Source organism: Ammodytes marinus (genome assembly GCF_949987685.1).
Source record: "Ammodytes marinus genome assembly, chromosome: 19".
Classification (NCBI taxonomy): Eukaryota; Metazoa; Chordata; class Actinopteri; order Uranoscopiformes; family Ammodytidae; genus Ammodytes; species Ammodytes marinus.
In genome coordinates this window covers 6,841,823-6,866,511 of record NC_137223.1, presented here as the reverse complement: position 1 = coordinate 6,866,511, position 24,689 = coordinate 6,841,823, and the positions used below count along the sequence as shown (strand labels likewise).

At 39.9% G+C, this 24,689-nt stretch overlaps 1 protein-coding gene across 1 annotated transcript in view; it reads right to left on the bottom strand.

Moving 5' to 3' along the window:
• akap12b (A kinase (PRKA) anchor protein 12b) overlaps positions 1-24,689 on the bottom strand; it is a gene marked incomplete at its 5' end in the record, with an annotated part of 49,940 nt that overhangs the window by 13,646 nt on the left and 11,605 nt on the right. The window contains one exon of the mRNA XM_080047841.1: positions 11,018-11,093. Within this exon, the coding sequence (XP_079903967.1) occupies positions 11,018-11,093 (76 nt within the window). The remainder of the gene's footprint in view (positions 1-11,017; positions 11,094-24,689) is intronic.

The window sequence follows — 24,689 nt, the reverse complement described above, 5'->3', positions numbered from 1 at the left end:
GTGACATTGAGTTTCCGCCTGCCCCTGCTGTGAATGTTAATAGGCCCCTCTCAATTACTCCAATACAGACAGATTTAATTCAGCCTTTGTCTGAGACAGGGGGTGAGGGGAGACTAGAAGGAATGCAGATAAATCCTCAGGTAAATACCAGCATAATCAGATCTGTCACACTTCGGCATTGTCCCAGGGGAATGTGTGAATTCCATCCTGGGCTCCCAAATGGGTGATAACAGTGGTAATCAAGTACTGTCTGAAAGCCCCCTTAAACCAAATTGTATACTGTATGTGCATGCTTTTCAATGTGGGCACAATATGCATGTGGGACATGTTTTGATATCATGACTTGCTTTTCGTTTGCAAAGAACATATAGGCTGTGCTTGGCTTGCTATTTTCTCTAGTCATAGTAACTTGGTTACATGGTGTAGGTCTAAGTATATCATTTAATTCCATCTGTGTATTAATAGACAGCAGCAAGTTAAGAGTGAACTCCAATGGCAGTGCCATGTCATGAAAGACCCACTCATTTGATCACAATCACTTACTAAGAACTTTTTCCTGATTCATCACTAGGCTTTCTGTTAATGCAGTGACTCATCTGGTTGGTATTTCACTATTGGTACTATAATGACCACTGTAACAGTACAGTATATTATGCTGAGTGGACAGTGAGTCAGACCAAAGGGAATTTAGACTTGGATGAGAGTACCTCTGTCCGGTCGGCCCATATCTTCCTTTTCCCTCCCAACTTCCTTCATGTGACTCACTCGCATTAGTCACATTCCTGGACTTGAATGAATCCTGAATGATTTTAATAAAGGCAGAGTTTCTTCAGGGCTGCACTGAGCTGTCACACTGCATCAATACTGTCATACATGATCTAATGGTTCATATTGGGAGTTAAAAACCAACAGCTTAATTCTTTAAATTCACACAAAAAAAAATTGTTTCATCATTTTTTGGTCTCAGTGTTCATTCGATGAACACTTGTTATTTAGATTAATCAGATGGTCAGCAGAATGTTACGATTCCCAATGTCTATTGTGAAATGTTTTAATTGATCGAAATAACCCAAATATGTTACATAAGACATCTGTTGCAGCTATGTCCAAATCAACTAGTTCCCATTGAATATTTTATTCAGTTTAAAAATCTGATAGCCTAAACTAAGAGCGGAAACTAGCTAATACAGAAATTGTATACTGTATATTACTGTTGGACAGCATGGAATATGAAGCGTCCTCAAAGCTACTGTATACTCAAGGGGGAATAAAACAGTGAAAACAGTACATCATCTGGTCAATTAGACTATTTGCCTTTCTCAATATTTTACTTTCATTGACTAAATGATATTCTAATTCAAATAAGCCACCATCACAAAACTCAATTCATGAAAAAACTGCAGTTGAGTCAGAATAACTCAGGGCTATGTCTGGGAGGGTGACGCCCCACGTATCAAGAGAAAAATCTGAAAACGTGCCTGGGTTTAGGAATGTTTGAGGAGGGGTCTTGAATAGTCTGGTGAGTGGGGGTTTGGGGTGCAGGGCGGAGGGGCTCTTTTGTTGCCTGTGAAGAAGTGAATGACATCATCGGACCGCTCAGAAGGAAACGCCCCCTACTCTTCCAAGAACTGGTTCGGATGATGTTGAAATAATTGGAGGAAAGGGGGAAACGAGTGCAGCGAGTGTGTGAAACTATCCAGAGATCAAAGAGATCTCTCATTCAATACCTCTCCATCCTTCTGCATTTTTTAAAAACCCTTTCACTCCGGCGTTTGTGTTTATCGAATCCACAATCCAGTGTTATTTAATCACTCTCCCTCCAAACAAGTTTGCCCTTTTGTCTTCTGCTATCCTCTTTCAGCCTCCATCCCACGGCTCTTCTTGTTTGTGTGTGGGCTGAGGGATGGATAAGAATGTCGGACAGGAAACTAAGTCATTTCTTGACATCACTATTTCCTCTTCCTTTTGCCTGTTTCCTCGAGTTACACTTCATTCTGTTCCCTGCGCAGTCTGACTAACAACCTTTCCGCCTTTTCTTGATGAGATTACGTCTATAAATTACGTGATGAGAAGCAAACAGTAGTTGTGACGTCTCAGAGTCAAGTACAGTCATATGAAAAAGTTTGGGAACCCCTCTCAGCCGGCATTATAATTGACTCTGCTTTCACAAAAAAAATATAAAAGTGGTATGTCTTTAATTTACCAGGAACAGTTAAGTACTGGGATGTTTTCCAAACAAAGATTTTTTGAAAAGCAGTATTTGGTTGTATGAAATAAAATAAAATGTGAAAAACTGGCTGTGCAAAAATATGGGTACCCTTGTGGTTTTGTTGATTTTAATGCCTGTAACAGCATGTAAAACTGATGACTTTAAACACAAAGTTGGTTGGATTATGTTGTTAAGCCTTGAACCTCATATAATTGTCTGTTTAATCATGAGAAAATGTATTTTAGGTGCCTAAATGCAAGTTGCACTTCTCTTTGACTCTCTGCTGAAGTGAGACAGAATGGGATCATCAAAACAGCTCCCAAAAGATCTGAAAAACAAAGATTGTTCATTGTCATGGTTTAGGGGAAGGCTACAAGAAGCTTTCCCAAAGGTTTCAATTGTCAATTTCGACTGTAGGGAATGTTGTCAGGAAATGGAAGGACACAGGCATAGTGGCAGTTAAACCCAGGCATGGCAGACCAAGAAAAAAACAGGAGCGGCATAGGTGGAGGATTGTGAGAATGGTTGCACACAACCCACAGATCACCTCCAAAGACCGGCAAGAACATCTGGCTGCAGATTGTGTATCTGTACATGGTTCAACAATTCAGTGCAATTTGCACCAAAACATCTGCTTTTTATAAAGACCAAATAACTTAATTTTTGTCTCATCAGTCCAAAGCATTTTCTTCCAATATGAAGCTGGCTTGTCTAAATGAGCTTTTGCATACTCCATGCAACTGTATCTGTGGCGTGGGCGCAGAAAGGGCTTCCTTCTCATCACCCGGCCATACAGATTTTTTGGTGCAAATTGCACTGAATTGTTGAACCATGTACAGATACACAATCTGCAGCCAGATGTTCTTGCAGGTCTTTGGAGGTGATCTTTGGGTTGTGTGCAACCATTCTCACAATCCGCCGCATATGCCGCTCTTGTACTTTTCTTGGTCTGCTAGACCTGGGTTTAACTGCAACTGTGCCTGTGTCCTTCCATTCCCTGACAACGTTCCTTACAGTAGAAATTGACAATTGAAACCTTTGGGAAAGCTTCTTGTAGCCTTCCCCTAAACCATGACAATGAATAATCTTTGTTTTTAAGATCTTTTGGGAGCTGTTTTGATGATCCCATTCTGTCTCACTTCAGCAGAGAGTCAAAGAGAAGTGCAACTTGCATTTAGGCACCTAAAATACATTTTCTCATGGTTTAACAGACATTTCTATGAGGTTCAAGGCTTAACAACATAATCCAACCAACTTTGTGTTTAAATTCATCAGTTTTACATGCTGTTACAGGCATTAAAATCAACAAAACCACAAGGGTACCCATATTTTTGCACAGCCAGTTTTTCACATTTTATTTTATTTCATACAACCAAATACTGCTTTTCAAAAAATCTTTGTTTGGAAAACATCCCAGTACTTAGCTGTTCCTGGTAAATTAAAGACATACCACTTTTATATTTTTTTTGTGAAAGCAGAGTCAATTATAATGCCGGCTGAGAGGGGTTCCCAAACTTTTTCATATGATTGTATGTTGTGGCGTCTCTTAGTGAATACTTAAAACAATGGAGGATTATGTTTACAGCTTTCAGCATTGTGATACAGTGTATTGCATCCATAAAACCTGTATTATCTTGCACCCAACTGGAAGCAATTACATTTTAGATCACGTATGTGTGCTTCTACGACCTTCAACAAAAACAGTGCTTTTACATTGGGGTTAAGAGCAGCATTTCTTCAAGAAGGGTATGTTTAGCAGGCCTTTGCCATCTGTTATACATGCATTCCTGAAATATCTGCACCAGCAATTTGGCATTCCAGTTGTTGTTTTGCATCTTCTTGTCTTGCAGTACACACTTAATTGTAAGAATGGGCAAGTGTAGATCTAAAGAAGAAACCCCTCCTGGTGCTTTAGAACTGCCCCACATTTACAAACGAGTGGCTGCGTAAAGGGGTGAATGAAAAATAACTCAGCAGCTTGTCAACCCGCCGAGTCAAAAAGGATCGTAGGCTTTGATTTTTGAGTTGATCCACAGAAATGCAAGTTTCAAATCTTTGTGTATTCAAAGGTAGTCTAGAAAGAGGCTGATATGAAACAAATGTCTGGTCCATAAAAACCTTGCTCAATGCAAAAAGTGTTCCATCTTGCCTGAGGCACAAAAAAAAGGGTTCCCCCTCCAGTCCTTTCCCAGCTGTATTTCATGAGAACTTGCCCAAAGATGTTCTTCACACTTGCTCATATCCTTCAAAGCTCTTCCTGACTGCTTATGCATCTTTCTTACCTCAGTCTCCTGCATGGTTCTGCTTAACATTAGGAATTGGCCGAGGTCCATTCACTAGTGCCTGATCTGCACTCAACAAATGGTTTATCATAACAAGTCACTTAATGTCAACTTGAGTGTTTAACTCAAATTTTCTGTGGAACTATCAACAGAGTGAGGAATTTAACTTGCTTTAGTTGTTTTGGGACTTTTTAAAAGAAACAATGTTGGAGAATTACAAACAAATCAAGAAAGGGGGGTGGAACATGGCAGATCGCGCAAGTATCGAGTATCTAGCACCCAGATGATTACACTTCATTCTTTCATTGAATACCAGTGAAACACCCCACCTCACTGACACATTATTGGCACGTGTTTAAAAAAAAAAGATGTTATCAATAATTGCCAGGCAAATGGATACTTGCTGCATTGTAACAGGGGCCATAATGCTATTAAAGAAGGAGGAGAAGGAGGGGTCAGTCACATTCCTGGTCCATTCTCTCAATCCTCCATGTGCCTGGGGGAGGTTAGGGGTTGAGGAGGTAGATAAGGTTCCCTGATGCCGGGAAAGATGATAGAGCAGCGCCTGCAGAGACGAGTGGGTGCTTGGGGGGGTCTGAGAAGCCCTGGTGGGAGTCTACTATGAGTTTGACCTTATTACTGTCATTTTAGGCCAAGATGACCTGGCACACTCCCTTTACTGTAACACTCTTAAGAAATGTAGTTTAATTATTCTAAATGTTTTGGTTGAGACACCCTCCTTTTGAACAATTTATGTTATGTGTCCAACTGTCCAGGCCATTTGTTTTATACAATGACAACTAAGTCACTGTAAGAGTGTGACCAAAACATGTGCTTTTTTATTTGTGCTCAGTAAAATGGCTTTGGGTGCACATTTTAGAATCATCTTAAGTTAACCCAATGATTAGTTTATCTGTGTTTTTTTTTTGTTTTTTTTTACACATGTAACTAAATACCTTGGAACTAATTTATATCAATTCTGCCAGGATGAAGTTTCTTGGTCCCTCAAGTTGGTCCAATGTTGAACAACTATTGGAAGTATCGCCCTACGATTTGGTACACCCATTCGTATCCCCCCCATCAGAATGAAATCTAGCATCATCATTTTGAGGATGATGATGAACAAAAACTTTGTCATTTGTACTATCTAAGCATACTCACATGCTAAAATATGGTGAGCACTGTAAACAATATACTGTATATAGCTGCTTAATATTTTTTTTGTGAACTTGCTCTCATAAAGATGTTGGCATTCAGTGCCCAGCAACTGTAGCTTCAATTCGATTCATGGATTGGATACACAACACAAGGGAATATTTTTTTTAAAATTTACTATATGAATTCTGAGGAAGAGGGAATTTGGATTTTTTTGCGTCAAGGCCAAGTGAGTGTTACGGTTTGATAGAGCATCTCAGTAGAGCGTTTCAAGAGACTAAGCGTTTTGACAGTCATCTGAGAGATTTGAGGTTTAGTGTTGTGTCAGCTGATATGGTTATTTGCGGCTAATGTCGCTGTCTGGACATATTCAAACTTGATTTAAACAGCTTAAATGTTAAAAGGTTGCATATGGTCCAAGCAATACTGAGAGCTGCATTGTATTTGGGCATGCCTTCTGTCTGATCAGTCTAATGGGTTAGACAGTAGTTGACAAATGGCATCTTTCTAATAGACGTCTCCTATCCTCTCTTGCCCTGAAGTGTACCCTTAAAGCTACCACTTTACAACCAATGACTAAATAAATCATGCAGCACACATCAACACAATTGAACAAGTGATTGGACAATGAAGGATCTGGAGGGGCTAAAGGCCTTTTAAGCACTCCAATCTAAAAACTCTGCCTCCCTAACACTTTCCTGTGGGATCCCTTGCTCTCTCTTAGGGGATGAAATAATTCTGACGTCTCGCAGCAAGTTGATGGATCAGCATTTGCACAAACAAATTCCTCCCAGTTGTGTGAGTACGGTAGAAAAAGATGCACATGAACATCTTACTACTAGGTCACATAGCCCAATAATGAGTCCTGTCAGCTGGAATGTTAAAGGAAAAATCCCAAAGGGGTCGACCCGGCGGCTGGATTGTGTTATGACGTCTGTGCAACGTGAAGCCTTGTTGGCGGAGATCAGACGGGGCTTAAGTGAAGGGTGAGGTCCCTTCCACACGCATGATGAACGTTTTGGCAACACAACTATGTATGTCCCCCCACTCCCACTCCCACCCCCACCCCCACCCCACCCCAGAGCATAGCCTGAGTATGTCCATGCTGGAATGAAATCATGACAAAACACACAGGAATACACAGACACAGACACACACACACACACACACACACACACACACACACACACACAGACACAGACACACACACACACACACACACTCAAATACAGTACGCGAAGAATGCAATACAATCACCTCGTAAAGTTTGACACCTTAAACCAAAGTATATATTAAATGTAGCACAAAGAGAGTCCAGTGAATCATGTATCACTATTCATGACAAACCTAGATATGTCTTACTTTCAGACATAGCTACTGTACTTCCTGGACCGCTAACATTTGTCACATGGTACAAAATTGGGTTGTAACAACCGCTTGCTTTGAATATTGATTGATATATCGATCTTGAAAATGTCAAAATAAGGACCAGTGTGCATCTCAAATTCCCATTATTCAAGGTGTCCTCCAGTGGCTGTGTTTTTCTGACCTGACAGATTCAGCTTCTATAATAGATGGCTACGCAACATTGCAAAACCCATCTTGGAGTAGTTTTACAGTTAAAGAATGTTTTTTTAATGCCAATAAACTGATTTGATTAATCATTCAAGCGCCAGCACAGAACAGCGAGAGAAGGTCAGTGCCCGTATCCTCGTTTAGGCAACTTAAAGTATCTGACACTAGATTTATTTAATTAAGTTAATTACAAATGAATCGATTTAACGATGCACCACACCCATGTGGTCCGTTGAGGAGGACAGAACAAAACAGACATGCAGTATTTGGCACATGAAAGATGTCCAGAGTTCCTACAATTGAACACAAACGGCTATGAACACACAGACACACTCACACAGTCAGCAGTCTCTCACTTTAAAGCCTTCCAGAAAACTTCATCTGTGCTGTTTTATAGAACGTGAGCCATCTGGGAGGGACTGTAAACGCTCTCCGGCCAGTGGTTACATCAGCCATGATGTCAGCCTTTGGGCTCCCAATGCACCCCCATGCACAAACACACCCCGCCCACACACACACACACACACACACACACACACACACACACACACACACACACACACACACACACACATGTACATGGAACACACAGCCAACAACAAATCTTACCGTTACTAATGAGATTAATGTGTAATAAGATCAACAAGTTCATTTACAAATAATTCTTCTTCACTGCTGTACAAAAACATTAATCTTGTTAGAGCGAAGCTGGATTTATTCTGAGTGATGATAGAAGTCTCTGCAAAGATGTGTGTGTGTGTGTGTGTGTGTGTGTGTGTGTGTGTGTGTGTGTGTGTGTGTGTGTGTGAGTGTGTCCTCCGATTTTCTCGCCAACCGTTCATCCAATCTACTTCAAACCTGGCGGAAGTTTTGCTGAGGACACAAGCAAATGCAGTGCCAAAATTAAAGTTGTTTGGCAGTTTTGTAAAAAACGGTAAAGAGCTGGGCAATCCAGACAGACTTTGGTGCATGTCCATTCATACTGTTATGGTACCAATGCTTGGAAAGGCCAAAATAGACAAGATTGCAATGCTACCATTACAGGGCAAAATCCAAGCGATGTCATGGGCATATCCTCAACAGGCACTGCACTAGTTTGTACAAAAATATGAACTTTGTTAAAGATAAGTGGCTTCTTCACTCATGGATAACTTATCCTTATCTATTTTTACTCCTCCCGGCTCTCGCTCTTTGCTTGCTTTTCTCTTCTCTTTGGCAAAGCAACATTTTGGAGCAATCCCCACACAATGTATTCCCATATAATATTTATTTAGCTCCTTTCTGTCTAATAACCAGATGTAAACTCTACACTCCTAAGCCTCAGCCCTCCTGCCTGGGCAAAGGAGGTTTAAATAAACTTCAAGAATTCATTTTAAGCAGTCAATGTGTTATCCATGTATCCCAAAATGAAATGCCAAAGACTTTGCATGGGAAGAAAAAAGCAGCAACTACATGCTTCCTCTTTCAGAGATCAGTACCATAGCAAATAACAACAAATACAACACAGCATGCCTCGTACATTTTTAGTATTGCCTAAGAAACAAAATACAACTGGAACATCCTCATTCGAAGGCATGGTCATCTTGTGTGAACCAGCAGTTTCAGTGTTTGTATTCACATCTACTTTTGGACGCATTGGAAAAATGTAACTCCACACCATCTTCGTACTTTGATATCCTTTTAAACAAATCGTTAATGTAATTTAATGAAAATGTCATGAAATATTTTTGCTGCAAGGTTTCTACCTGCTCTTCTCTTTCCATACAGTCGGACAGTCAAAGTATACTCAGACTAATTGACTTTCCTACTACAAAAAAAATAAAAATAATAAAAATGCCAATAAAAAACTGCAGCAGAGTTAAGGGATTTTTTTCCAAAACCTCTTTGATTCCTGTCCGGTCCTGTCCTCAAACTGTAAACACTCTGTTATACCTGATAGAGAGAGATTAGGGTTGTGTGTTTGTGTATGTGTGTGCTAGCTCGAGTGTGTGTTTGCTCATGTGTCAGTCTTTTGATCTGCAGCCTGCCTTTTGTTTGGTTTTTTTCGGTGTTATCAGAGAGATGCCTCTTCTCTTCCTGTCTCCCACAATGCAATTCTGTCGTTATCAGACAGTGCAAGTGCTGGGATATGAAACTCCTTCAAACCTTCCACTCCCCCTATCTTTTCTCTTTTCCCACATTGTGTATCTATCTTCCTTTCACTCCCCTGTACTTCTGCAAGCTGTGGCCCTGGAGCTTTCTCAGAAATTCAGCAGTTTTTTCTGTTGTTCCTATCCCGTTTTCTTGGTTCTATGAATGCAATATCGGCTTGTTAGTTGGTTGATCTGTTCAAACTAAACGATTCAAATTGCTTCCTATAGTTTACTCGTGTAGAGCTGAAAAATCCCAATATTTCAATTTTTCTTCTTGGTGTTCTTTTATATTAAATGTTGTTTAGGTTCGGTGTATCAGGTCGTTTTCTTCTGGATTTAGTTTTTTTGAATGAAGGTTATTAAAAAATAATCTTCAAAAGAGATTGTTTTCTAAAGTTTTCATAATATTAACCCAAAGACAATTCAACCTGGTTTTCTGTACATGGAAGCAACTTTCTACAGCTTCTATTTGTGCATGCATACATGCACAAGATCTAAGATTGTGCGGTACTTTTCTTCTTTTCTTCCCACGTTAGTAATTTACTTATAGTATAAGTTCAAAGAAGCAACGATTTCAATAGCCATATTACTCTCCACTGGTCTACGCGCCACATCATCTCATACCCCCTCTGCTCTGAAGTGGGTATTGGGTTACTTTATAAACGGACAGAATCGCTTCATTAAATAGCTTATTAAATAAGGTTATTTGACAGAGTGGTATGTGACATATCTCTGTGTTTTTAGTAGTATAGGGTTACCCCTTCCCCTGGGCCATAACATATTATGAAGTGCGCAGGTTGCTTTGTGCGGGGGCCAGGGTCACGGCCTGCTAAATATTTAGGGAGGGTGCACAGGCCCCTGCAGCCCTCCCATATTGAGGGAGACACGATGGAAATGACAAAGATAATAAACATACACAGCTATGGAGCTAAAAAGGTGCTGCAGGAGATGGACGGAGCAGGTTGGTGCACATGTTAATTGAAGTGGCAAAATTCTCTTCCCCCCATTTTATTAATGGTGAATTATTTCAACATTTTCATTGTGGCCTCTTTCTCAAGCCCACACGAAAGTCCAATTAAAAAAATGACCACTTTTTTAGCACAATGTTAGATAAAGTGAGAACATTTTTTACAACAACGAAACAGTATTTATTTGATTACTTGACAAAACTAAAGTGATATTTCTGCAGCTGCTGAGACGCATGGATGTGATCTGAGCTTCAAATCTCTTTGCGTTTGTCTTGAAGGGCAGCTTAACACTGACCAAGTAAAGATTTACAAAATGGATGCAAGTTATAATTTGCCCAAGAAAGAGTATGTGGGGCGTGTATGTGTGTTTGTGTGAAGACATTTAGGTGTCCCATGTGTGTTGACAAAGGGATAAGTTATGGATCAAGTAGATCTCGCAGAGCATGAGCACATCTGCAGGCAAGAATCAGGACACACACACACACACACACACACACACACACACACACACACACACTGAAAACTGACCCCACAGAAACAGGCTTAAGGTCTGCCACTGCTGAAGAAACAGTACAAAATCCCAGACACAAACACACACAAACATCACCGCTACTTACCCCTCCGACCACAGGAACACACAGTCACACACAGTTAATAAACAGCATTGACGGGACAGACACACACACATATACACACCTTCTGCTAGCGTGTTGTCCTCCGAGTGTCCATTCAGACTCGTCAAGCTGGAGATTTGTCCATTTTCCTGCAAAGGCTGAAAAAGACACATAAAGAAAATAGGTATTTTACTCTTTTTTATATCTAATCAAAAGCATTTGCATACACAGCTATCTTCTTTTGAAGAGATAGTCATTTTGAGAAAAAACACAATGGCTACTATGCCATAGACTAGCTTAAAGGTGAAGTAAGCGATTTATTTATGTTAATAAGTGTTAAATCGCTCTTTATTCATACAGTGATTACTCATATAGTGTGCACGTTTCATAAAGCCTATCTCTCAGGCACTTGCTCTGCATGTAATCGGCAAATAAACTTTTCAGGGATCCCACTACTGATAACCAATCAGAAGAGAGCACGCTACAGACCGGCACCCGTCTCACTGCCGGTGCACTTGCAGAGCGACAGATGGGTGAATGTGTATGCGCCTATAATGGCGGAGCAGGTAAAAATCCTTCCCAATGTCTGTTTTGATAGTTTTTATCATGTTTTATCACACTTATGGATCTGAGATGATGCTAGATAACTCGCTGCTTGAAGACCGCAGTGCATTAATGTTGTGACATGAGAACGAGGGATGGGAGTGCTAACTGCAGTCACTGACAGGAAGTTAGCTAAACTGACCTTCCGCTGACTGAACATTTAACATAAATAATGGAATCAAGGAAAAACAAAAGTAGCCTATGGCTTTTTGGAAAGGTAGAAAGGAAACTGCCAACCAGCACCACTAAACTTATTTAGTGATACGTTGCTGTCATGAGGGTGGTTATCTTAGCTTACTGTAGCTTAGCATCTTGCTTGGCACATGTTCAATAATACATCTCTAAGGCTAACCAGTTGAATATATATATATATATATATATATATATATATATATATATATATATATATATATATATATATATATATATATATATATATATATATATATATATATATATATATATATATATATATATATATATATATATATATATATATATATATATATATATATATATATATATATATATATATATATATATATATATATATATATATATATATATATATATATAGGAAGCTACAAGTTAGTTTATGTGTCTATGCAAAACCTTTGTGTAGCATCTCCCCCTTGTCAACAATAGGCTTCTTGTTTTTACATATCTGTTTTTGTTCAGATAAAAATCATAATCCAAAATGTGTTAAATTAGCTTAGGTGTTGGAAGGGACATTTTTCAACTGTGCCAAGCTGCAGTAGCACTTTCCCCCTCCTTCTGGTCTCTATGTCTATCTACATTAGGCCTAAGCTAAGCTAACCGCCACCCGATCTTGATCCATAAGCCTACTTAACACACAGATATGGGAGTGGAGTCTGTCTGTTCATCTAACTGTATGCAATAAAGTTTATTCATTTTATTTTCATTAACTTAATTTAAGGCCTCAAAGACAGCCTTCATTAAAGCACTAAAATGTAACCACCATAATACACTGTAATGCGAAGCACCAAATAAATACCTTTATCTCAACCGACCCATCGAGTTTTATGATCAGCCTCCCAGGACACTTTTATATCCTTAAATGGTGTGTTTGTGACTTTGTGCTGCCACTACCCTACACATCCTTAAATAGTTTTATTAGCAGGTGGTAAAAATGATCGTTAAAAGACAGAAACGTCATGACAAGTCAGGTCACATTCACAGGACGTCATCAAATGTATTCTCTTGTGTTCAGTCAGAAGAGCTACACTAATCTGAATAATATACCAACAAAAAGAGAATATTATAAGAATATAGATTACATTCTAACAAGTCAACAACAAGCAGGCATGGCTCCAAGCACCTTATCAGTGGATCAGAGTTTTTTTTTTCTTCTGGTAGCTACAGGCTCCGACTGACAGCAGTACAAAGCCTGGCAGGTCAGAGCTTTGTCTGTCCCAGCCAGGGGAGAGGGAACCAGAGCCTCCCCACAGAGCTGCTAATCTAACTAATGGACAAGTCAGGCTCCATTCCCATCAGCCCCAAACTCCTCCAGGAAAGCCCTGAAAAATGACACCACAAGTGGAGACACTCTGCTTGGGACAGGTTATAGGGAAGTACTAAAAGATGAGAAAAATAAGTGAGAGCTGGTTTGAGGAGGGGGGAGAAGGAAGACCAATCATCAGGTGAAGGGGCTGATCACTGGATGTCTACGACAAAGGCCATCTCTGGAAGAAGAGGGGTATACGAAAGAGACAGAGATGAACATGTTTAGAAGGCTGAGTCATCCCTGTGGTATCTTCTTCAATCCTTATTATTGAAGAAGATACCACAGGTATTTTGTTCAGTTTTGATCTGTTAAGATCAATAAAGGACAACCAATCTCTTATATTTGATTTTTAAGGATGCAACTAACGATCATTTAAACATTTAATCCTACATAACATCTTCAGGTGCTTATTTATAAGAGTCAAAAACCCATAGATAAAAGACAATTTACATTGATATTAAACTGATAAAATCACAAATGCCTCGAATTTGAGCCAGTAGAACAAGAGAATGTTTGGCTTTTTTTGCCTGAAATATTACTAATAAATAGATGATCAAAATAGCTGCAGATTGGTAGATACAGTGGAGGAAATAAGTATTTGATCCCTCACCGATTTTGTAAGTTTGCCCACTTACAAAGAAATGAGCGGTCTATCATTTTAAAGCTATGTTTATTTTAACAGTGATAGACAGAATATCAAAAAGAAAATCCGGAAAATCACATTAAAAAAAAGATATAAATTATTTTGCATTTCATTGAGTGAAATAAGTATTTGATCCCCTACCAACCATAAAGAATTCTGGCTCCCACAGATTAGTCCTCGTGCTTTAAAAAAGTATTCCTAATCTCAACTAGTTTCCTGTATAAAACACACCTGTCTCAACTTGTTACCTGTATAAAATACACCTGTCCACAGAGTCAATAAATCAAACTCCAACATCTCCATCATGGGCAAGACCAAAGAGCTGTCTAAGGACATCAGGGACAAGATTGTAGACCTGCACAATGCCGGAATAGACTACAAGACCATTGGCGAGAAGCTGGGTGGGAAGGAGACAACTGCTTATTCAAAAATGAAAGAAACACAAAATTACCATCAATCTCCCTCGGTCTGGGGCTCCATGCAAGATCTCACCTTGTGGGGTATCAATGATCATGAGAAAGGTGAGGGATCAGCCCAGATCTACTCAGGAGGAGCTTGTTTATGATCCCAAGGCAGCTGGGACCAAAGTCACCAAGAAAACCATTGGTAACACACTATGCTGTAATGGATTGAAATCCTGTAGTGCCCGTAAGGTCCCCCTGTTCAAGAAGGGACATGTACAGAACCGTCTGAACTTTGCCAATGAACACCTAAACGACTCAGAGAATGCTTGGGAGAAGGTGATGTGGTCAGATTAGAAAAAAATCAAGTTCTTTGGTATCATAGTCACTTGCCATGCTTGGAGGAAGAGGAATTCTGACTATGACCCCAAGAACACCATCCTCAAAGTCAAGCATGGAGGTTGAAGCATTATGCTTTGGGGGTGTTTCTTTTCTAAGGGGACAGGTGGACTTCACTGCATCGAGGGAACTATGGATGGGGCCATGTACCATGAAATACTGGGTGACAACCTCTTTCTCTCAGCCAGGTCTGTAAAAATGGGTTGTGGATGGATGTTCCAGCACACCAATGACCCTAAAAATACAGCAAAGGCAACAAGGGAGTGGCTCAAGAAGAAGCACATTAAGGTCATGGAGTGGCCTAGCCAGTCTCCGGACCTTAATCCAATAGATCTGTGGAGGGAACTGAAGCTCAAGCGACAGCCTCAAAACCTTAAAGATTAGGAGAGGATCTGCAAAGAGGAGTGGTCCAAATATCCTCCTGAGCTGTGTGCAAACCTGCTCATCAACTAAAAGACTCGTCTGACCTCTGTACTTGCCAACAAGGGTTTCTCCACCAAGTACTAAGCAATGTTTTGATAGGGGATCAAATACTTATTTCACTCAATGAAATGCAAAATAATTTCTATTTTCTTTTATGTGATTTTCTGGATTTTCTTTTTGATAATCTGTCTATCACTGTTAAAATAAACCTAGCATTACAATTATAGACCGCTCATTTCATTGTAAGTGGGCAAACTTACAAAATCAGTGAGGGATCAAATACTTATTTCCTCCACTGTATCTACTATGAGTCAGGAGGCAATAAGTATTGAAACGATTTCTTATCTGTTTAGTTAACCTACATTAACCAAAAGCCTTATTTTGTTTGCACTGGTCTCTGATCTGCTAAACCAGATGAAATGAGGAAGCCTGAATAATACTGTAGTACAACCACACCCTTTAGCCTTGTAAGCTCCCTTCCAAGTGCTACAACCCAGCCAACAAACTGAGTATCTTGTTGTTAGGTCAAGAACCATGTGATTCCTTTTAGTGCTCATGGTGCAATTCTGTTGTTTGGGTTAAAGACTTGAACCACCCAGGAACACAATAATGTAGTAAGTGCACAACTAAAAAGCTGCCCAAAGTGCTCATAGGTCGAGTGGGCTTGTACCACTTCCAAAATAACAAATACTGGATGCCAGTTCCCAATATTTTTTTAACTTGTCAACTGAGATTGATGTGCTTGAGTTCTGGAAACCAAATTCCCAACAAACTCCAAACTTGCAACCCCATGCAAAGATAAGTGAATGGGATCTACATATTTGCAAGTGACAATAATGTGTGAAACATGACGCTGCCGCCAATTGTTATTAGAACTATATTTAAGTCTAGAGGAGCTCTTTAACAAACACTGGGAGCTTTTACAACCACACATAGAATGTCATTGGTTGAATATATTTCACACAGAGGAGGATGGTCCTGTCATTTCAGTCCTTTTAAAGCCATCAGGACCCCTGATCAGATTTGGTGTACAAGCCATCAGCTGACCTCCAGACCTGCAGCGACCCCACCCTCCCATAGTCCCCCTCATGACTGGCATTCCCAGCATTCCTTGCCCCTCTTCTACAGAATTCCACAGACCACCCCCCCACCACCCCCCACAACACCTGACACTGCCCTCTTATTTCAGCCCACCTCCCCCAAATGGTCATCCTCTTACCACCTCTGTCCCCAAGTTACCTCACAAGCACTCTCTCCCTGACCTTGTCAAATGCCACTCCTTATTCTGGGATGTCAAAAATGCTGCTGGTATGTTTCCACCGCAGTGTAAGACTCAGGACTAATGCTTCAAGAGCAAGATGAGGATAAATGAGCCATAGGCCGTAATATAAAAAGCCAGGATCCCTAATTACATCTTTATTGACGATGTGACACCTTATGATAGCATAATGATAAGGGGCTCAAGATAAACATGTCTCTAGAAAATAAGCATGATCGGTTTAAAAACATGGTCAGACTCGTTATCAACCGAAATGTCTTTGCAGGTGCAGGACTTAGTAACTAATTGCCCACGACTCATTGACCATCTTTCAATCATCATAACACTTTGTACTGTATGTGGTAACATGTCTTCCAAAGGATTTTGAGCCCAACCGACAGGGGGCGCAACAAATGCCAAAACCATTTCCATCAAAAACACAATGTTTGAAAGGCCATGCCGAAGTCTGATTAGCTTGAAATTTAAAGTTCAGCTCACTGTTCTTTACAAAAAAGCCTCTTGTACCATAGAAGTCTGCCATGATGGATTTGATCTAATTTGCATAACTGAAATACAGTCATGTGCAATCTACTTTTTGGATTTTCAACCTTACATCCCACATTTGGTATATAGTCTTAGGGCAGCAAAAATGGCCACCACTGACAAAACCAATATTGCAAGGGTGCGGTTTATGCTGGGCTTACACCAGAGGACTTTTAAAAGACTTTGAAAAGACTGAAGACTGACCCCCTCTCACATCTAAAGACAATCAACTCACACCTGAAGACAATTAGTCATTAGTTTTCAGTCACAGAATGAGATTTTGAAAAGACAGGGGGTCTCATATTGCAAGACTACAACTAGATTCCTTTTGAGAATAATATTATTTCCGCAACGCGATTGTGATTATTTAATTTAAAAAAAGTTTAATTCAATAATCCGAGCGGGTGACTTCCTTTAGTTATTTGACCAGCTTTATTTGCCAATCTCGTCCGCCAATAACTTTAACTCCTAACCCTAAATTTGACAGTAAAGTGTTAAGGTTGCGCAGCTGTCAGCTGGTTCTCCAGCCGAGGCTACTAGGTAAAAGTGTCCGAAATAAGTGCCTCACAGGCGGACACAGGTCGCGACTAATGCCGCTCCTCCTGCGTTGTGCTTGGTGCAGGAGAGTGTGACAGTGTTTACGTCATTTCGCTTGAGCAAACAACTTAACTAACGATAATATCAAACCTGTTTGATAATGTCAGAACGTCAAGACGGGAAGAAGACTGGCTGAAATCGGGTCGGATGACCACCTTACACCAAACGACTGAGATTACGGGCGCGCGCCACAACTCCGGCAAGACTGTGATTTCCGTCCAACATTGGAAGATTGTCTGCGACTGTCAAATCGCGTGAAAAGTCGTGTAGTATAAGCTCAGCATTAGCTGCTCATTTGCCATAACTGCTTAAGCAATCATCACCAAACTGGTATTAATCTTCAGAAAGTGTGTGGCAATATAGTTTCACAGAAGCATTTTGAGACCGGCCAATAGGGGGCCTCGCAAATGCAAGGCTAGCGGTTAGCAAAAGGCGGTTGGCACAATTTCAGCTGGAACTTTCTAGTTAGTTTATGCGATTTTATCAATGATTCATTCTACAACCAATTTCTGTTTCACTTAGATATTGTGATATAGTCTGATCTATTTTAAGTTGTTGCTCTCTAACACAATGTTACCTCCTGTTGTTTCCTATTTTTCTATTCCTATTAATTTCCCACATAAACATTTCTCTCTTTTAAACTCTTCAGAGATAAATATATATAGCACCCTAACACATTGCTAGGTAAGTGGTAGGTTCAAACTCTTAACCCTGCTTTAAGAGTCTTCTGGAGAGAGACATCAATATTTGTATAAGGCAACTCTCTGGTAATCAGGTAAGGAAAGAGGATTAGGAAGGATCTCAAATCCCACCCATAAAGAGATGATGGAGTGTTTAGGCTGCGTTGATATTTAAATAATTTCACTTTTAGATTCTCATATGAGTGAACTGAAACTGAACCGACCCCAAACTGAAAGGTAGTGAGTCCTCTGAGATGCTTGGAATTCCTTTCATTTCATAAACAGAATTTGTAGGAAGTTCCACTGCCTGTTGTACATTTTTTGATGTCTGCTCGGTCAACATGGTCTGCCACAACGACCTAAAGACAGACTTAGACCAGCTACAAAATGTGCACAAAGGAAAGGTCACGAAACCAAACATCTGCTAAACTAAACCCATAGAGAGAGTGTTTTGTTTTCTGTCTGGCTTTATGTGTAATGTGATCTGATGTTATTATATCTTATTGGAAAAGATTTGTTGTTTTTCCATTTTGTAGCATTCTGGCATGCAGCTATATATTCAACCATATTTTTTTTTTATAGTCTATGTATTCAGCAATGGGAAAGGAAACAAACTTACGTTTTTTCATAGACAGGAGGTACATACTATATAAGTGCATGTGTGTTTGCTGACATGTTTACAGTATGTACGTACTGTATATATACATGGTATTTTAGGTAACATGGTGAGTTTACTGATTACATGAAACACCTTATGCTCCTGCCTCTCTTATAACCTCTATCAGCTCTTTTCATATGTGCCTGGCCTCCTCTTCCGGGGATGATTTTATCTGCTTCCTTCCCTCTCTGCAGCCTCTTTCCCTTGAGTGTTTGCACATCCATTTTAGGGTAAACGCTGAGTCAACACTCAGAATCATAAATTACTTTTATCGTTTGTTTAATCCAATTAGTTGGATCAAATAGTTTAAAACAGGCAAACACAATCAGTGTCATGACAGGTAAAGCTGATCTGGACAAAGCCAGGAGCTCTATATACCGAATCCTGGCTCTCCTAGTTAAATGATAAGGCTGGTGAAACTCTACTTTGTTGCTATTGTTAAGGAAACACCCAAACCAACCAATTGTAATTGATGTATCTTTCTAACACAAATTGCCTTAATCACAAAAGCCTGATTTGGCTCCATTGACTGAAAGCCAATAAGAACACATCAATGAGCCACAACGTCGAACTGGATGACATGTGCCTTCATTACGATGAACACGGCCAATGTTGTTGGTTTTGAGTGCAATTACATTGTTATGCTAGGACACCACTTGTGTACTCAAACACCAATGTAAAAAGTCCCAAGCAAATGTTAGTTTACTCCTCTTTCAGTAACATTTGCCAAAAACAATACTGTACAGTAGATAAAGTCTTGTAAGACATGCTAACATATTGTTGCTTACGATCATTTCAGTGGATTTGTTGACAATAACAAAAATACTTAAAAACACAAGCGTTATCCTAAAAACAAAGCAACAATTTACTTGATAAACCTATACTGCAGAAACTAAGTCAAATAATTTTACTCTGTGCTTTTTCATATATCAGCCTATAGGCTAAGGTAGAAATGCAATCATTTCTACATGCACATAGTTACTACCATGAAATAGAATTAACTTTCACCAGATTAAGCCACGGTATTTGCCAAGCAACAAGAATCTCAGGATTAGAAAAATGAAGTAAGCCAGAGCATTTATATTCTAAACACAAATGTAAACAGAATGTCTCGCTGCCACGCATGAATATATCGATGTGTGAAATTGCCTTTATTGCTTATTTTTTAATGACAAAAAAAGTGCAGTCAGTCCCTTTGTGCAAGTAAAAGACTTCAAAGAAAGGTTAAATCCTTGCCATCCGATTGTCCACCACAATGAGAATTACCTACAAATTCAGGATCAGCGCCAGAGGAAAGATTAGATGAGATTTTACTTTTGCTGCTTTCCTCTGATCTTTTCTCTCACTTTCCCACTCTTTCTTCTTTCACTTTCATCCTTAATTTTTTCTTTGATTCTTATTTCCTCTTATCTGCCTCTCTCTCTCTCTCTCTCTCTCTTAAAAAAAACTTGGCTACACCTCTACACTCAGTGGCTGCAAGAGCGAGACGACCCCCTGTCTCCCAAATCACTCCACAAAGGCCGGCAGAGAAGATTTATATCCCCTAAACCAAACAGGAGGAGGGGGTTAATGGAAAAGAAAAGGCGACGCAGCTGGCCAATTACATCTCAAGCCCAAGTCTCAGTGCAGGCAGAGAGAAGAGGCTGAACTAAGTATGCGTCGCGCTAGTAGCTTTTGGTGAGCTTGACTTAAATCGGATCCATTTAAATGAAACAGAAGAGTATCATCTTCATAAATGTACCAAACTGGCTACAGGAATAGTTCAACAAGGATACTAAAACTGTGTGCGAAGTTGATTTAGGAGTACACATATACAAAAACAATACGACCATTTTGGTTGATGGTCTACATTGGATTCATTTCTTTCGGAGAGCCTTTTATTTTGTATACCTGATGGGATTTCTACAATATTTGGGCGGCGCTATAGTGGTGTAGTGGTTAGAGCGTCGACCCCACCGATTGTATTGCCTGTGTAACGACAATGTATGAATGCACAAGGAGGAGAACCTAACTTAACTCTTTAAATGATGCTGGAAAAATGTCACACAAACATTCCCAAAAATAAAGAAAGAATCTGCGTTTTTCAGCTTTCTCAGTGAAACACAAACACTAGCAAAACAGATCAGGATTATTCCCAGATGAACATATACACACACAAGCCAAACCCGCAGTAGGAGATAACAGGCCTAAAGACTCTCTGTGGGGTCGTATAGCTCGCTCGTGACAGTTAACCTCTCCACCTCTGACCTCCGAGGTGTGGACACAGTCTCGCATCAGACCAAAGAAGGATGATGGCGACAGGGCCAATGGAGAGCGTTAAGATAAAGGCAGAGGAGACCAAGTAAAGCAGAGATGTGAATGCTCATCTCAATGGATTATCATATCCAGTCAATCATCCTGTTGGACTCTACACATAAGGCCTGCTGTTTTTGTTTTTAGATTAGGACTGATCTGAATGATTCATGTAATGGAAAGTAAAGGGAACAACTAAATGAAAATGCATATAAACTGTAGTTTTCGACTTAGAGGAGTAGTTACACACTTTGGGGAATTGGCTCATCCCTTCAGCTGGCCAGCTGGATGAAAAGATTCACTCGAAATATGAATTTGGGCCAGCAGCAAGTTAGCTCAGCTTAGCTTGGCTAGCAGCCAGGAAATCAAAGCAGTCAGACACACAAACCGTCCGTGAAAACTTGACGTGTCATTTTTATAGCTAAGACGTTGTACGGACTAAATCAACAGGATGTAACAGGTTAATTGGTGATTTACGAAGAGTTGGTAGGTGGATATTGTATCTGCAAATTCTATTATTATCATTTTCAACCTGAATTTTGTTTATGTTACTACACAAAGTAGCCTATAAGACTGTCAATTCAACTCAACCTTCACCATCTGAACAATACAGGCTATAAACTATGTTTACATGGGTCCAGTGAGCTAAATGAGACATAACATTTCTCACCCAGGTTTGACAGGAGGTTTTAGGGGCCTTTTTGACCATCACGTTGACCCCCCTTCTCCCTCTCTCCCTTCATGTCTCTTCAACCCTGTCAGCTCCCAATCTATTATCCCTGACCCCCACATTCACTACATACCAAAGATCAAAGCCTGACAAGACCCCCGAAGAGCACTCTCACTGTTACCACATCTTTTAACTCTGCTCAGGTGCTCAGACTGTGCGTACCTTTGCGTCTGTGTGTATGTCTGTCCCTTTGTGTGTTTTTCTTAAAAACAATTTAAGGTTAAAGGTTTTTTTGGGGTGAGTTTTTCTTGAACCAAATCAAGGTTGTGAGGACAGAGAGAGAGGACCTCTACAGTGATTTGTGTTATTGGGCTAATTAAATGAAATCCAATTGACTAGCTTAGCCTGTTAACATGTAAACAATTGCTAATTAGCCCAGAACACAAAGTGTCCTGAAAGTGTTTTCAGGTGCTTCACCATAAACCAGAGTATGGGATGGATTTATCCTTTGGTGGCCATGAAGGTCAAAACCAAGTTCCATGGTGATTCATCCGTCCGACATTGCGATTAAAATTCGATAAAAATGTGAACCTTATGGTACCATTTTCTATCACCAACAGCTATTTCCATCCCTAGAGCCACACTTTGAATATTTCATTTTCAGGCCAGGATCCAGTCACAGTTATATAAACCGCTTCTAACACAGTATTTAAAAAGGCTGCAAACTGTCACTCTAAATTGCTTTTAAGCTCTTTAAAGTCATTAAAGTCATTTTACTGGTTTGTTTGCATGATGACTGTCAGCTGTATTTGATTTCAGCCGGATTCACACACATGATGTGAGAAGAGAACCTGAGGGACACTGAATGAGATAAACAGCAGAAGGATGAGAAGACGGGATTTAGGTATGTGTGTGTGTTTGTTTGTGTGAGAGAGAGTAGAAAGAAAGATACGCAAATAGCCTGAGTGACCCTAAAAACTGAATTGCCACACACCTGTTCACTGCCATTTTAGAATCACAGATGAAACGTGGTTGTCCTGCTCTACCTACATCAGTGCATCACTAACCCTTAACCCAAACTCTCTGTACCTCCCACCATTTGTCTGTTTTTCATCCCCAGCCCATCCCTTCATCTGTGCGGCTGCTACACTTGAACAGCAAACGGAGCCAAACAACAACAACAGCCTGGTCGCAGGAAAAGACCCCCCAGGACACGATCATAATCAGGCCACACTGGCCAGCATTTGACCCCAGGGGCCTGCTTCTCTAACTGGGTTGAAATAACAAATCTCCCCCCACCCCCCCTCTTCTGACCTTCCTGTCATGAATCTCTAAATATCTCTGAGCCCCGATAAGCATCTGAGCTCCAGAGTCATATGTGAGAAAAAAAGATGACTAGTGAGAGGGGGATGTCTGGAACGAATAAAGACGCTATAAACGTGGCTTTAATTTGTGAGACACCTAAACCAGACTGTTTTTTTTATGGCTTTAGGCCTCAAATTACTCTTAGATTATTGCCCTGCTAATGTCTATGTGTTTGATCTAAGTTTTATCCCAGAGAAAACATTCGGGGTCAAATATGTCACTTAAACTCGGGGCTATCCAAATAGGATGAAGAATATTTTCCAGAGTCAGGTATTTTTGAATAATTGCCTGCTAGAGGTGCCTGAAATTAAATTCAAAATAGAGAAAATACATAGAACAGATGAGATAACTTGTTCATCAATGGATTCTGACACATGATCTACATTTTTTTTTCAGTACAGGCAAGGAAGTCCTAGTTATTATTTTCATGAAAATTTTACAACGTGGCCGCATTGTTCTGTTGATTTGAAGGCAGAATTGTATGGTTATACTATGAAGTACTGTTAGGACTTTTAATTTGATTACTTCTGCTGTCAGCATAACCCAGAAAAAGATCACGAGAAAGGTATTTCTGTTACAATTCAAGTCAATAAACTAGCTAACTTGAAGTTTGTGTCGAAGGTTGAAGGTTCAGGATAGCTTTTATTTTCTTAAATGAATGTGATTACTGCAAGAACAACCAAACTATTGGTTTAGGGTGCAACATATAAAAACAATGATGTTGCTTGTTGTCAGTGATTTGGTGCCAAATTAGTCAGAAAATCCAAAGATGGTGTGAAACTACAATCATTTTGTCACGTCAGCCTGAACAGGTGCCACCCGACAAATTGAGGATACATTAATTCATGAATAAAATCTCATCACGTCGCAAGAGGCAAAATGTCTTTAAAATGGACTTTATCTTATCTCTTCTGATAAATCTTTAAATATATCTGGTTCTTTAGCTGATAAATGTTCTACAGTCTTCACCAGCTATTTCAAATCTTTGTCTGTTTGATGATTGGTGCTGGACATACTATACAATATAGAACTCCTGATTAGTGCAGCCACAGTAGGAGCAGATGATCGCCTGTGAACAAGACTTGAGGACATTCTGAAGAAACCTTAGTCACATCTTTTTGTCAATGTTTTTGTTGACACGTGCTAGGTTCCATTAGAATGACCACAGTTATGACCACAGTTAAAAAGAGAAATGTGGAAGAATTCGGCTCTATATTGGAATCTGTTTTCTCGCCACTTTATCTTTTTTCCCGGCTCATTATTTTCCTTCCCTTGCTCAATAGAGGAGGAACAGCATACCGGGCTTTTGGCGGCTAATGCAATTATCTAGTCTTAAAAAAATGTGAATACCTGTATTACATAACACACAGGTCAAGACATGGTGTCATGTGGTCCCAATAAATTAGACTAGATTATTCTAAACATGTTTACGTCAATGCAGTGTGGCTTGCCTGGGAAAAATCGTACTGTAGCGTTTCGAGCTAAGGTTGTTTAGTGGCTTTCAAAAAAGAAGCAAAGAGCACTTGTTTTTCTGACTAAGAAGTAACCCTCTGATTCACTGTGCTGTACGGTTCCAATTATCCTGATACAGCAGTGGGCATCATACGACACCAATTAAGGTCCAAATATACAGAATATACAGTACAGTATGGTGTTTGTGATGATGAATGGGCTTTTTTACTTGACATGTGTTGCAT